Source organism: Ornithorhynchus anatinus, chromosome 10 (genome assembly GCF_004115215.2).
Source record: "Ornithorhynchus anatinus isolate Pmale09 chromosome 10, mOrnAna1.pri.v4, whole genome shotgun sequence".
In the NCBI taxonomy this organism is placed as follows: domain Eukaryota; kingdom Metazoa; phylum Chordata; class Mammalia; order Monotremata; family Ornithorhynchidae; genus Ornithorhynchus; species Ornithorhynchus anatinus.
This window is the reverse complement of record NC_041737.1, coordinates 39,679,489-39,695,007: the sequence shown is the minus strand read 5'-3', so window position 1 is coordinate 39,695,007 and position 15,519 is coordinate 39,679,489. Positions and strand designations below refer to the sequence as shown.

At 48.5% G+C, this 15,519-nt stretch overlaps 1 protein-coding gene across 7 annotated transcripts in view; it reads right to left on the bottom strand.

Annotated features, from left to right (window-relative positions):
• The window catches only part of ST7 (suppression of tumorigenicity 7), a 207,433-nt gene that overhangs the window by 16,240 nt on the left and 175,674 nt on the right, over positions 1-15,519 (bottom strand). For 6 of the 7 annotated variants that reach the window (XM_039913197.1, NM_001242741.1, XM_029072643.2 and 3 more), the window contains one exon: positions 1,280-1,430. In XM_039913197.1, coding sequence (XP_039769131.1) covers positions 1,280-1,430 — 151 coding nt within the window. The remainder of the gene's footprint in view (positions 1-1,279; positions 1,431-15,519) is intronic. The other variant, XM_039913195.1, reaches the window with a different exon arrangement.

Genomic DNA, 15,519 nt, shown 5'->3' with positions numbered 1-15,519 from the left:
GGTTTCAGGCTGGGACTGGGTACTCTACCTCATTTGAGAGCTTGAGATGGTGGCCTGCACAATCCAACTGTCAGTAAATGAAATGGGTCCATTCTGTGGGCAACCACCCCGACCGCAGCTGCCCTGGGGGTTCCGTGTGGGGCCGGGGTTAGCGACGGCACAGTGCAGGCGGACCCGACTCCCTGGACCGGCCCGGCAGAGGGAGGTGTCAGGGCTCAGCGCTCCACAGCAAATGAGGTCCCGGGGGCCAACCTCTTCCAAGCGGACCGTCTGGTAGAACGCCACTGCTGAACGAGGCCCCGTGGCCAGTGCGCTGACCTCAGATGCCAGCGGAGATGTAACAGGAAACACTCTTCTGTTGCCAACTCTGCTGATAGGACTGGTGGGAAAAACTGATGCTGCCCCACCCCAACGGACATTCAGATGTCAGTGGAAATCTGCACCCCATCTTTCAACTAAGACCGTGGGATGGTGAGATGACAGAAGTCCCACGACTGGAATAGCTTTCAGCTTTCTGGAAATGGCGACCTCCAGTCCCAGTGGACCCACTGAAAACCAGGATGCCGTGGCCAAGTCCTGGCAGTGCAGATAGGCAGTCTGCAGCTTTGCGCCCAGACACAATTTGCGGGCAGAATGACGGAGGCCGCCCGGACAACTTCACTCCTGGACTATGTCGCTGTCCGTCCCGGGGCTGGAAGCGGCCTGGAGTCATTGGAGGGGATGTCGTGGGTGGGGGTCCCAGTCATATATTACATTGCATACGTGACCCCATCCCAAAGACCCAGCCGGTCTCCAGTGATGAGGGGGTCCAGACACCAAAGGTGGGGGTCACCCTGTCCACCAGAGGTCAGCTGGACTGGATGCTCCTCAGGACTGGACTGTCTGGAACGTGGTTGTCTTTGAGGAAGACGCACTGGAGGGGGATCCGGGAACCCAAGGGGAGAGGTGGAAGAACAACAGTGGTGTGTGGCAAACAAGCATTGTAGCCCAGAAATAAAGGTGCGGAGGGAATTGGGGTGCAAGGCTGATGGCAGAACAAACCATGTGACAAACTTGGTTTAATCCATCAGTGGTAACAGGTCTGTCACAACACCTTAGGAGGTTCTGGTAGGATTTAATTAATGAAGTCTCTGAGGAGGGGCTCAAGAGGGGATGAAAGTAGCTCTTTACATGCAAATTTTTGCTCTTCATGCCTGCCCTCAGCCTGACACCCCTTGACTGTTGTCTTCACTTTTGATGCTCGTAAATTGTTTCCAAGGAATAAAAAGAAAACACTTACTGCCTTCCCACGTACAATGTAAAAGGTTCAAAGCGCCCTCCACTCTCTTCCAGTGCTGAAGATGAAAGAAGGCGTACGCTATTGCTTCACTGTCTCCTCGCTTCAGGATGTGTTCTGGGGGAAGGATTAAGCTTTTCATCTCTAGGAGGTACTGCAATACAAAGGCAGGAGACAGATGGGTTAATATACAGCTCTTTGGAATTCAACAATGCAGAACGAAAAGGTCCATTTCCCCGTCCGTGCACAGTACATCAAACCTGCACCCTCGTGACTGGCTTTGAAGACAGTTAGCATGCTGCCAGATGGATCGCACTGAACTAACAGCCTGAGGGGTGGCCACTGTGGATCTGGGGCCATGATCTCTCTTTTTTTAATGGTTAAGCACTTACTATGTGCCAGGCACTGTACTGAGCACTGGGGTAGATACAAGCTAATCGGGTTGGACTCAGACCATGTCCCAAGGGGGCTCACGGTTTTCATCCTCATTTTCCAGATGCGGTAATGGAGGCACAGAGAAGACAAGTGACTTGCCCAAGGTCACCTAACAGACACGTGGGAGAGCCAGGAATAGAACCCAGGCCCTTCTGATTCCCAGGCCCATGATATATCCACTACGCCAAGCTGCTTGTCTTCTCAAAGAAATCTAAAACACCATTATGAGGGAGAAATAATAATGATGGCATTTGTTAAGCACTTACTATGTGCAAGGCACTGTTCTTCATGTGGGTGGGGAACACAAGGTGGTCACAGCTTGGCTAGGTGGGGCTCACAGCTTTCATCCCCATTTTACAGATGAGGTAACTAAGGCACAGAGAAGTTAAGTGACTTGCCCAAAGTCACAGAGCTGACAAGTGGTGGAGCTAGGATTAGAACCCATGACCTCTGCCTCCCAAGCCCGTGCTCTTTCCACTGAGCCACGCTGCTTCCTGTCACTTTTGTACCAGGCGCTCAATAAGCCCAACTGAGTAGTCACAATTTAACTGCAGAAAAGTGTAAAAAGATAATAGCAACCGTACATGAAAACTGAGGACTTAAGACAAAGAGTACTGCCATTACTGCATCAGCCCCATGATCCGGGAAACCTAGGACTCCATCTCCAACTGGGGCACCAGGATCTTGGGTGGACCTGGGTGCAGTTTGCTACCCCAGAGATCCATCCTCACGGTTTGTGGTGCTGTGCCATCTGCCATCCCTACTGCTCCCTTCCCCTTCCCTGTCTTCCCCTCCCGGGATCCGGCATAAACAGCTCATCCGTAGCTATATCACAGTTTAGAACAGTGCTTGAAACATAGTAAGTGCTTAAAGAATACCACAATTATGATTATTATCATTACCCAAACCCCTCCGGAAACTGCTATCACCTACCTGCACGTTTTCCTCTGGAAACAGATGCCATACACCAAACTCTATAATAGGAGGCCACTTGGCTTAGTGGAAAAAGGCCAGTCCTGGGAACGAGGACATCTGAGTTCTAATCACGGCTCTGCTACTGGCCAGCTGTTTGGGCCTGAGAAAATCATTTCACTTCTCTGGGCCACAGCTTACCCTTTGGTAAAAGGAGAATTCAACTCTTGTTGTCCCTTCTACTTAGACGGTGAACTTCACGAGGGACAGGGACTATGTCCGATCTGAAATCTTACATCTACCCCACTGCTTGGCTCATAACGAGCACTTGAAAATACAACAATAATCATAACAATAATATAGTTACACTCCCACTGGGTAAAGGAGTGCTTCCTTTAGTTTGTTTTAATAATATGTTGGTATTTGCTAAGCGCTTACTACGTGCAGAGCACTGTTCTAAGCGCTGGGGTAGATACAGGGTAATCAGGTTGTCCCACGTGAGGCTCACAGTCTTCATCCCCATTTTACAGATGAGGGAACTGAGGCACAGAGAAGTTATGTCACTTGCCCACAGTCACACAGCTGACAAGTGGCAGAGCTGGGATTCGAACCTATGACCTCTGACTCCCAAGCCCGTGCTCTTTCCACTGAGCCACGCCGCTTAAACCTCCCACATTCAAGTTTCAACATGAGCCCCCTTGTTCTGTCCTACTGAATTTGGCAGACGATAATTTCAGATTTGCCCCGTCCACACTCGATGACTTTTTTAAAAAATGGTAGAGGTTAAATGCTTACTATGTACCAGACACTAAACTAAGCACTAGGGTGGACAGAAGCTCATCAGGATAGACAGAGTCCATGTCCGACTCCCCATTTTACAGTCATACTTGCCATTTCACAGATGAGGTAAGAGACACAGAGAAGTGAAGTGCCTTGCTCAAGGTTACATGCACAACAGACAAGTGGCAGAGCTGAGACTAGAACTCAGATCTTCTGACTTCCAGACCCATGCTCTTTCCACTAGGCTACACTGCTTCCCAAAGATTCTGTAAATATCAATCCTATTCCTTCTCAGCTGTTGCATTGATCCCAAAGCTTATCACCCGGTAAGAGCTTAAAAAAATTATAAGTACCCAACTAATTGTCTTTCCACACCAAAACCTCCAACCTCTCAACAGAGACCTAGATGGTTTTTGCTTTCCTGGACTGGTGGGAAGCAGAGGTTTGGCCACAGGGTCAGGTTGGGAACAGCATGATAGTGAAGAGAGAGAGAGAGAGAGAGAGAGAGAGAGAGTGAGAGGCTGTGTCTCTCTTTTTCCACCTGGAACTGGAGGGAATGTACTGTACTCTCCCAAGTGCTTAGAACAGTGCTTAGTGGAAAGAGCCCCGGCTTGGGCGTCAGAGGTCGTGGGTTCGAATCCCGGCCCTGCCAATGTCAGCTGTGTGAGTGTGGGCAAGTCACTTAACTTCTCTGTGCCTCAGTTACCTCATCTGTAAAATGGGGATTAACTGTGAGCCTCACATGGGACAACCTGATGACCCTGTATCTACCCCAGCGATTAGAACAGTGCTCTGCACATAGTAAGCGCTTAACAAATACCAACATTATTATTATTATTTGCACACAGTAGGCACTCAAATGCCTTTATTGATTGAAAGTGGTGACCCCCCCCCCCCAACTGGGCTGCGCCCACCCCCTGGTGGCCAGAGCTGCTGCTCTGAAAGTGGCAGTTGGGTCTGCTTGGAGTCAAATGGCTCGGGGCCTGCCCATCTGGGACACGATCCAGCAGGAGTAACTGCTAATAGCGGATGGATCCCGGGGGCCGTGACCTTTGGGGATCCCCAAATTGGAAGTGGGCAAACCCACATCTACGGACCCATCTGAGGGCCTCCACCCAACCCTGGGAGTTGTTGTCGACTGTGAGGTTGTGTCCAGGGGTTGACGGTGCCATGCCGAATGGCTCATGCACCCGAAGTCCATGAAGATTCCCCTTTTCCGGTCATTTGGGGGGAGCACTGTTCAGGCACTGATGGTTAAGAACGGAAAGGTTTGTCTCCAAGCAAGAACAAGAGCTTCACTTGGCCTTGCAGATGTTGGTTCACACTAAGTCAACCAAACTCTCTCACCTGGCCCCTGTGCTCACTGTCAGGTAATACAAGGTGGCTTCCACAGTGGACAGGACTCCCCCAAATTAGAAAAGGGAGAGGAGGAAGAATGGAGATTCTTTCTGTCTGCCTCGTCAAGATTTCTCAACATCTACACATGTCCCATTCACTCCAGCCTAAAAAAGTCTCTTCCTTCATCCCCTTTGTCTTGAGAAATCCATGGGTGTTGGGGGGGACGGGAAGAGGGGGGAGGGTGCGGTGGGCAAATGAGCAAGGGGATGTGTGATTACCCCTTGTACAACCACACACCAAAGTATTTGTCACACTTGAGGCAACTCTGGCCATTTCCCACACCTCCTCTCTTCTCTACATGGGCAGGGAACCATTCCCTGGGTCAAATCAACAACGATAGCAGCAACACTCATAAAGATAAAGTAAAAAGAGCTATAAAAATTATCTGTCCCAAGAAGCCTGAGAGGTGGGTGGATTTTTTTTTATGGTATTTGTTAAGTGCTTACTTTGCGCCAGGGGCTGTACTAAGCGCTGGGGTGGATACAAGCTAATCAGGTTGGACACAGTCCATGTCCCACATGGAGACACAGTCTTAATCCCCATTTTACATGGAAGGTCACTGAGGCACAGATAAGTAAAGTGACTTGCCCAATATCACCCAGCAGACAAGTGATGGAGCAGGGATTAGTATTCAGGTCCTTCTGACTCCCAAACCCTTGATTTATCCACAAGGCCACGCTGCTTCACCAATTTGGTTCTCGCTGCTTTCCAGTTGAGGAAAAGGAGAAGGGGAGGAAAAAAGGACTTGCCCATTGTCCACCAGACCTGAAATGCCATCTGGACTTTTGATCCCATAGACCAGCAGCCCAGTGTCCTGCCCCCGACAGCGGTGCCAGAATGCCCGGAGGGACGGTAACTGTGCACAGTTACCCCCCTGGACAATTGATTGTTTGGACACCAGCTTTCATGGCTAGGGATGACCCTTCCATAACTCCTAGCCCTCATTTTCCCTTCGGACCCAGCCAGGACCATTCACCCAGGGTTCCCTCCAAACCCTCCTGAACTTGCCGCTATTTTCAGCTGCAGAATGCCTCAGAGAGACTCCTCCCTGGACCCCCACTTCCTCGCAAAGAACAACCCTGGTAATGGCCAATTGAGCTGGAAAAGGACAGGGCTCCCATCCTGGTGCCTGAGCCCCAGAAAAAATCCGGCGGGGCTAATGACAGCTAAGTGGGGCTCCCTGAGTCATTTGGAAGGGCAGCTTCAAGCCAGACAACAATGCTCACCGCTCCAAAGACTCACTACCCATGAAGTTCACCATTGGGTACTCCTCCCTCTAGGCAGAACCAACCATACTAACCAAAAGATGCTCTCCCTGGGGAGGCTTCACCACCTCCCTTTGTGGTTGGATTCTGCCTGAATCAGAGCTCACCCCGGAGATGGATTCATTCATTCATTCATTCATTCATTCATTCATTCATTCATTAATAGTATTTATTGAGCGCTTACTATGTGCAGAGCACTGTACTAAGCGCTTGGAACGTACAAGTGGGCAACAGATAGAGACAGTCCCTGCCCTTTGACGGGCTTACAGTCTAATCTAGTCTAATTCAAAGTTTGTCCGGTTTCAAGCACCTGTATTCAATCTTGTATACAGTCGCAAGCACACTGGGTATACATGTCCAACAGTTCAGATCTCACTAAAGTCAACTCCCCTGAACCCATCATCATAGACCAACCCCAGTATCATAGACACTACAGAGATCCAAGGACACTGTGCAAACACTTGCAAGCGCTCTGTATATCTCTGATTAATGCTGCATATATCAGCTCCAAACCCGACATATATACAGGTCCCTTGGTTCACCTTTAGACTGTAAGCTCCTTGTGCGTAGGGATCGTGACTACCGACTCTATTGTATTGCGCTCTCCTAAGGGCTCGTCACAAACAGAAACAGAAACTCCTCTCCATCGGCTTTAAAGCACTCAATCACCTTGCCCCCTCCTATCTCGCCTCATTACTCTCTTACTATAACCCAGCCCACACACTTTGTTCCTCTAATGCTAACTTTCTCACGGTACCTCCATCTCATCTATCTCGAAGTCGACCTCTCGCCTACATCCTACCTCTGGCCTGGAATGCCCTTCCTCCTCATATCGGATAATTGCTTTCCCTCACTTCAAAACCTTATTGAGGGCACGGATCCTTTGTCCAAGTATCCTTCCCGGACTAAGCCTTCCTCTCCTCTTCTTCCACTCCCTTCTGTGTCATCCTGACTTACTCCATTCATCCTCCCTCCCATCTCCACAGCACATTTCTATATATCCGTAATGTATTTATTCACATTAATGTTTGTCTCCCCCTCTAGACTGTGAACTCACTTTAAGCAGGGAATATGTCTGTTGTTGTATGGTACTCTCCCAATTGTTTAGTACAGGGCTTTGCGCATAGCACTTACTAAACATGATTAAATGAATAATAACAATAATAATATTCATAATGGCATTTTTAAGCACTATGTGTTAAGCACTGTTCTAAGCCCTGGGATATATGCAAGGTAATCAGGTTGTCCCACGTGAGGCTCACAGTCTTAATCCCCATTTTACAGATGAGGTAACTGAGGCACAGGAGAAGTTAAGTGACTTGCCCAAGGTCACACAGCAGACCAGTGCCAGAGCCGGGATTAGAAACCACGTCCTCTGACTCCCAAGCCCGTGCTCTTGCCCCTAGGCCATGCTGCTGCTCTAATGAATTTTTAGTACAGTTCTCTGCACAGACTAAGTGCTCAATAAATACCATTAATTGATTAATTTGCAAATCATCATTTCAATTCTGTGTGCACCAGGCATCCCCCTTCTATTCAGTTCCCTGAGTCCAGTGTAGATATGCCCGTCAATTCCACGCACTCTCCCCAGATGACTTGAGCTATCGACAAGTCTGGTGCTCAGCACATATAGCCTGTACAATGCAAAGGCGAGGGGTGGCATTTCACACTTCACTTACCAGGAGGAAGATCAACAGAAGAGGGCAGAGGTCTATGCGCCAGGTTACAAGGGCTCAATCAATCAATTAATCAGTGAGATTTATTTGAATGCTTATGAATACATGGGAAAATACACCTAGGAGAACAGGGTGTCTTTCCTTTTTTTTTTTAATGGTATTTTTTAAGTCCTTACTATGTGCAAGGCACTGTACTAGGCTGGGGTAGATGCAAGCTAATCAGGTTGGACTCAGTCCATGTCCGTATGGGGCTCTCAGTCTTAATCCCTATTTTACAAATGAGGTAACAGAAACCCAGAGAAGTGCCTTGCCCAAGGTCACACAGCAGGCAATTGGTGGAGGCCGGATTAGAACCCAGGTCCTTCTGACTTCCAGGCCCATGCTCAATCCACTAGGCGCCGCTGATCGAGGGGATTCTCATTCCCTCTTCTCCCTGCCTCTGAACTTTCTCCTCAGAAAGTCCACACATCACCACATGTTCCAGCGACTTGGTGTTTCAGCAGTCACTTTTCCACACAGGTATGTAGCAAGATCTCAACAACCACCTAACAGAGAAGTCTGTCAGGAGGAGTGGATGACCACATTTCAGTAGAGAAGACAATTATTCTTTTACACCTACAACTTAATTAGCTAAATGATTGAGGTTTTCACTCCGGGTGGCTATCAAAATCACCATCATGTCCACGAGGGTGCATATTATGTATGTGCTGAGCACTGTATTAAATGCCTATTGTGGGCAAGGCCCTGAGCTGAATATCCACTGCGGGCAGAGCACTGTACTGAGTGCCTACTGAATTCAGACTACTGTCCTATGTACCTATGTGAGGAGCACTGTACTGAGCACCTACACGTAGAGCACTGTACTAAGCACCGATGATGTGCAGAGCACTGTAGTGAGCACGTACTAGGGGCAAAAGACTGTACTGAACAGACCACAATTCTGGGTGTCTAGCAGAGATACCGGCAGAGCCATCAACAGGTAATGGCCCCGACAGTTTTGTGAATATTCAGGGCTCTGACAAGATCTGAAAATTGTCATCCAAGGCTGCAAAGCCCCACAAAGGTGTTTTCTGATCTCGGAGCCCTTTGCAGCCTGCCTCCTCTCAGTCCTCATCCCCCTAAAATCCCAACCTCACCTTGTGCCTCTGGGCTCAAAATGAAAAGTTGGTTCCTCTGGTGCCTCCTGGAAGCAGGGTGCGGGAGTAGCAGTAGTACTAGTAGTACTGATCAAATGATTACTGTGTACAGAATAGTGTACTAAGCGTTAGGAAGAATATGCAGTTAGGAATTAGCCATGGTCCCTGTCCCTCAGAGGGCTCACAATCTAAAAATAAAAAGTGGTAGAGGGGACTGGTGACAGATGTAGAAGGAGAGATGAGCCATTTATACTATGTGTGAAGCACTAGGCTAAGCACTGGGGAAAGTACAGGATAATCATTGCTGAATCAATACCTGCCTCAAAGGGACCTTATAATCTAGAGGCTCACTGTACTGAGCACCTGCTCCAGAGCACTGCACGGGGCACCTAGTGTGAGTACAGTACAACAGAGTTGTTAAACATATTCCCTGCCCTTAAGGAGCCTTCAGTCTACAGCAGGAAAAAGACACTAAAAGAAATTACAGCTTTGTATGTAAATGCTGAGGGGCTGAGGGTGGGGTGAATATCAAGTGATTAAAAGGGTACAAATCTAAGTGTGTAGGCAATGCAGTAAAAAAAGGGAGCTGGAGAAATGAAGGCTTAGTAGGGAAGGCTTCTTGGAGGAGATATGATTTTAATAAGGCTTTGAAGATGGGGAGAGTAGTGGCTTATAGGATATGAAGGGGGAGAGAGTTCTAGGCCAGAAGGAGGATGTAGGCAAGGGGTCGACAGTGAGATAAACGAAATCGAGGTACAGTGAGTAAGTAGGCCGGCATTAGGGTAATGAAATGAGCAGGATTGGTTGTAGTAGGAAATCAGCGAGGTTAAATAGGAGGGGGCAAAGTGATCGACTACTTAAAAGCCCAAAGTAAGGAGTTTCTGTTTGATGCCAAGGAAGATGGGCAACCACAGGAGATTTTGAAGGAGTGGGGAAACATGGACTGAATGGTTTTGTGGAAAAATGATCTGGGCAGCAGGGTGAAGTATGGACTTGAGTGGAGTGCTTGGAAGGCACAGAGGCAGTGAACTGGAGAATAGCGGATGAAGGCAGCAGACTGGTACGGTGGGGCTGTCCAGTGGAGAGTCTTAAAGCAGATTATGAGTTTTCATTTGATGTGCAGAGACACGGGGAGCCAGTAGGGGATACGAGCAGCGGAGAAATGGGGACAGAGCACTCAGAAAGATGCTCCGTTCAGCAGACACTGAAGTGGGGAGAGGACGGGGACTGGCAGACTAGTAAGGAGGCTAATGCAGAAGCCTAACCTTGGCCAGGCCAGGCTCCTAGCAGGGGCTGGGACGGGAGCGGCCTGGGGATTTCTGGTCCACGCCTATTACACTGTCTACGGTTCTCCCTCCATTTTCTTGCCCTCCCTCCTTCCCAGTTCACTTTCTTCACCTGATTCCGCAAGTGGTTGCCCATCCACTTTGGGATCAAACAGAAACTCCTTAAAGCTCACCTCCTCCAAGAGGCCTTCCCAGATTGAGCTCCCCCCTTTTTCCCTCTACCCCCCCCTTCACCTCTCCGCAGCTAAACCCTCTTCTCCCCCCTTTCCCTCTCCTCCTCCCCCTCTCCCGTCCCACCCCCTCAGCACTGTACTCGTCCGCTCAACTGTATATATCTTCATCATCCCATTTTGTTTATTTTGTTTAATGAGATGTACATCCCCCTGATTCTATTTTGTTGCCATTGTTTTTATGAGATGCTCTTCCCCTTGACTCTATTTATTGCCATTGTTCTTGTCTGCCCGTCTCCCCCGATCAGACTGTGAGCCCGTCAAAGGGCAGGGACTGTCTCTATCTGTTGCCGATCTGTACATTCCAAGCGCTTAGTACAGTGCTCTGCACATAGTAAGCGCTCAATAAATACTATTGAATGAATGAATGAAACTCCTTACCATTGACTTTAAAGCACTCAATCGCCTTTCCCGTTCCAATCTGCTACCACAGCCCAGGCCACACACTCCGCTCCTCTAGCACTAGCTTACTCACTGTGCCCCAATCTTGTCTATCTCACTGCCGACCCCTCTCCCACATCCTCCCTCTGGTCTGGAACTCCCTCCCGGGCCCTATACACAAGACCAAAACTCTCCTCACCTTCTAAGCCTTATTAAGGTCTCTTCTTAGAGGTCTTCCCCATTTAAGCCCTCTTTTATCCGGCTCCTTCTGTTTTGTCTACGCATTTGAGTCTGGGTGTGTACAACTAGCACCATATTCACCCCACCCTCATCCCCACAGCACAACATTTATTTATATTAATGTCTCTGTCCTCTCTAGATGTTGAGATTGTTGTGGCTAGGGAACATATACACCAACTCTGATGTATTGTTCTCTCCCAAGCACTTAGTACAGTGTTCTGTACTCAGTAGGCACTCAAGAAATCCCACCGATTGACTGATTCCTTTCATCTGTCACTTTTCATCTCTCTGCTTGCCTCTGCTCTTCTCTTCACAGCTGCCTGCTCTCCTGTCAACTCTTGGTCTGGTGACAGTGGCCCATTCCCATCCCCCGCTCCCCTCTGACTTCTCTCACCTGCCCTCTTTCCCTCACTAGGACTTGTTCCAAGTGATTCACTTTGTTCTTGGAAAGAGTTTTGGGGCCCAAGTCAAGGCAGGGAAGGCCAGGAGAAAAGAGGAAAAGACAGGGATTATCATTTATTTTGCTACATTTTAGTGTCTGTCTCCCTTACTAGACCATAAGGTCCTTGAGGGCAAGTATCATGCCTACTAATTCTATTGTACTCTCTCAAGTGCTTAAAGCAGGGCTCTGCACACGGTAAGCACTCAATAAATACGACCGATTGATTGCAGAACTGTGAGTCTCAAGAAGCCAAAAGTGCCGCTCCTCTGGTCACAATGCCGAACCCTTTTTTTTTGGGGGGGGGTACATATTGGTTGCCCTTGTCTTTTATGTTGTTCTTATTGCATCACCCTTCCTTTCATGTCTGTTGTACACCTCCTTTCCCCTCCCTTATTCTTATATTGTGAGCTCTTTGAGAACTAGGGGCCCTGTAGAGCTTCCACCAGTACATTTCTGCCTAGTGCCTAGTTCAGTGCAGACAGCGGGCACTTAATAAATACCATTACTATTACTGCTACTAACTGGTGTTGATTTGGCTTGCCTCTCCCAATATTCATCAAACAATGGTATTTACTGAGCAATTACTGTATGCAGAACCCTGTACTGTGCACTCGGGAAAATACAACAGAGTTGGTAGAAAGTTCCTGCTCACCGGGAGCTTATGGTCTAGACGGGGAGACGTTAGCCCGGAAAAGCTTCGAAGGATAGGGACAGGCTACATTTTGGTTTGGAGATTAAGGGATTCTTGCTGCAGACTGGCTTCTCCAGTCTTCCCTCTCCTGCAGTGAGATGGACAGAGCGCCAAAACAGGGCAAAGATGCATCATCTCTCGAAAGACCTTTTGGAACGAACAGGTCAGGAAGAGGAAATAAAGGATAGTCCACCTATTCACGAAATCAAATCATCTCTAAGACCATCATCCATTCATTCAGTAGTATTTATTGAGCACTTACTGTGTGCAGAGCACTGTACTAAGCGCTTGTCCAGCCCTGGGACATTCTCCAGATGTTCAATAATTTCTCCAAAGGCAGCTACTACTAATGACAATAATTGTATTTGCTAAATGATTCCTATGTACCAAGCCCTGTACTCAGTAGCGGGATGATTAAAGTTAATCAGGTAAGACACAGTTACTGTCCTTTTACCCCCATTTACAGATGAGGAAATTGAGGCACAGAAGTAAAGACACTTGCCTGAGGTCACATACCTGGCAAATGACAGGGCCGGGATTAGGATCCCGGTCCTCTGATTTCCAGGCCTGGGCTTTTTCCACTAGGTCATGTTGCCTCCCCAGTGACAGTAAAGCCACTTCACTTCTCTGTGCCTCCGTTACCTCATCTGTAAAATGGGGATTAAGACTGTGAGCCCCACTTGGGACAACCTGTTTATCCTGTATCTACCCCAGCGCTTAGAACAGTGCTTGGCACATAGTAAGCACTTAAACACCATCATTATGATTATTATTAATCCCTTTAATTTGTACCTTGGCCTTTGCCAATACTCTGTCATATCAGTGATCTCAATCTGTACTTACTACATCTCCATGAGGTAGGGAGAGGTAGGTACTCCCATTTTACAGATGGAGAACCTGAGGACCAGAGAGGTTAAATGACTTATCCCAGGTTGCACAGCAGGCAAGTGGCTGAGCTGGGGTGAGACTCTAGGGCTCCTGAATCCAAGACTACATGGTCTCCCACAAAGGAGATTCATCCCTCTAGCCGGAACTAGAGAGAACGATAAATGGCCACCTGGCCTCTGACCGCCCTATTCTAAAGGAAGACTAAAGTCCCGGGTAAACAGGCACCCTGGGCAGAGTAGAAACAAAGTTGTTTTTATTTTAATCCCAGAAGGGAGGAACAACCTACCATGTTTTAAAAATAAAGAAGAGACCACTTTTTGCCTCTTTCTGTGACACAGTTTGTCTTTCTTCTGCCAATCATTCTTAAAGGCTTTTCTACCTTCTCACTCTCCTTCTGGTCCCCCGCATCCCATTGGGAACAAGTTTCTTGCTCTGAGTGAGCCCTGAGGGGCCTCTGGCCTCAAGACAGAATTCCTGTGGAGATCCAAAGTAGCCCACCCTGACCAGATACTATTAATATCTCCATTTTACAGATTAGAAAACCACGAGTTTAAACATAGTCTCCCAGCAGTCCAATGGCAGATCTGGAACTAGACTCCAGCTGTCTATTTATTGACCAGCATGAGTCTAGGCAAGGGAGCAGCTCTGGTCCAGACTGAGGTGACCAGATGGCCTGCTGCACATATAAGATCATCCCCCTGATCCTCAGGACAAGCCAGAAGGAGGGAGACCCCGGGACCCCCGATAAACCTAGAATCTAGCCAGTCACTGTTTATCAAATTAGGGGACCTCATCCCCAGAGGGGTGCAGGATCCAGCCCCATAGACACCAACGATTTAGGGCAAGCTGCAGGGGAAGCAGCGTGGCTTAGCGGAAAGAGCCCGGGCTTGGGAGTCAGAGGTCACAGGTTCTAATCCTGGCTCCGCCACTTGTCAGCTGTGTAACTTCGGGCAAGTCACTTCACTATTCTGGGCCTCTGTTCCCTCATCTGTAAAGTGGGGATTAAGACTGTGAGCTCCACATGGGACAACCTATTACCTTGTATCTACCCCAGAGCTTAGAACAGTGCTTGACACATAGTAAGTGCTTAACAAGTACCATCATTATTATTATTACTATTATTATGTTGCCTGCAGATGCTATTGGGACTTTATTCTTCAGGGAATTGATGGAGGCAAGGAGGAATCGAGGGGGGAAGATTTAGGGGATGAGATGACTGAGAACAAGTGCCCCCAAGAGACATTATCAGAGTGCCAGACCCCAACTAAGCCAAGAATTATACCTCTCCAAGACTGGTCCCCAAATCGTCTCCCTCTCTGTGGCCCACACCCTTTTGGGAATAGTATTTGCTAAGCACTAACTATACTTCCTCCCCCAAGGAGCTCACCTGCTAGGGATTTTCATCCTGCTAGGGAGAACTCCCATCTTACACTCTAGCCCTGGTCTCCCCACTTGCTCCAGACTCAAATTTCTCCAGGGCACCTCCACTCGGTGACCTCACAGCCAACTAAAATGAAGCATGTTGAAAACAGTGCTTATTCCCTGTCACTATCCTGCCAGGGCCCCAGAGTACCCTCTGACCCCTCCCACTCTCTCTCCAACACCCTGGCACCCCAAATACTTAGTCTCCCAACAGCCATCACTGTGACTAAGCCCCAGTGGCCTGTTCCCGCTGGCCTCCCATCTCCTTTGAATCCATCCTGTTTTCAGCAGGAAGAATAACCCCTGCCTCAGGCATCATTCTCACTGGTGTATTTCTTAGCTCAAAGGCTGCCCTCTCCCCCACTTTCTTTCTCCTCCATCAATGCCTGCCCAAATTCTAGCCTGTCCTATCTCCAGATGATTTCTTCTTCTTGGGGTGCGTCTCATTAACCCTAAACTCGCTTGCACACACACACACACACACACACACACACACCCCTCAAACTAATCCTCTCCTCTTTGCAAAACTCGACCGTCGAGTCATTTTCAACCACATATCCAATTTGCCACCAAATCCTGCCAGCTCTACCTTCACAAAAATCACTAAAATCTGTCCTGTCCCCTCCATCCAAACTGCTTCTGTTTTGGTCCAACCACTTATCCCACTTTGACTGAAGGTCAGCCTCCTTGCTGAACTTCCTGCCTCCTGTCTCTCACCGCTGCCTAGATCATTTTTCTATAGAAAGGTTCAGTCCATATTTCCCCACTCCTCAAGAACCTCCAGCGCCTGCCCATCCACATCCACATCAACCAGAAACTCTCTACCATTAGCTTTAAAACACTCAATCAGCTCATTCCCTCATACCAATCAATGCTCATTCCGGGCCACGGCTGGGTCCGCGAAGCATGACCCACTTTAGCTGTTCACCCCTGACCCAGAGGTTTGCAGGGACCTGGCCTTCAGCAACGTGCATGAGGTGTGAGAGAGGAGGGAGGAGAGGAAGGCGGCGGGAGAGAGAGAGAGCTGGCTTCCTATGAGAGGAAGAGGAGACAGAGAATTG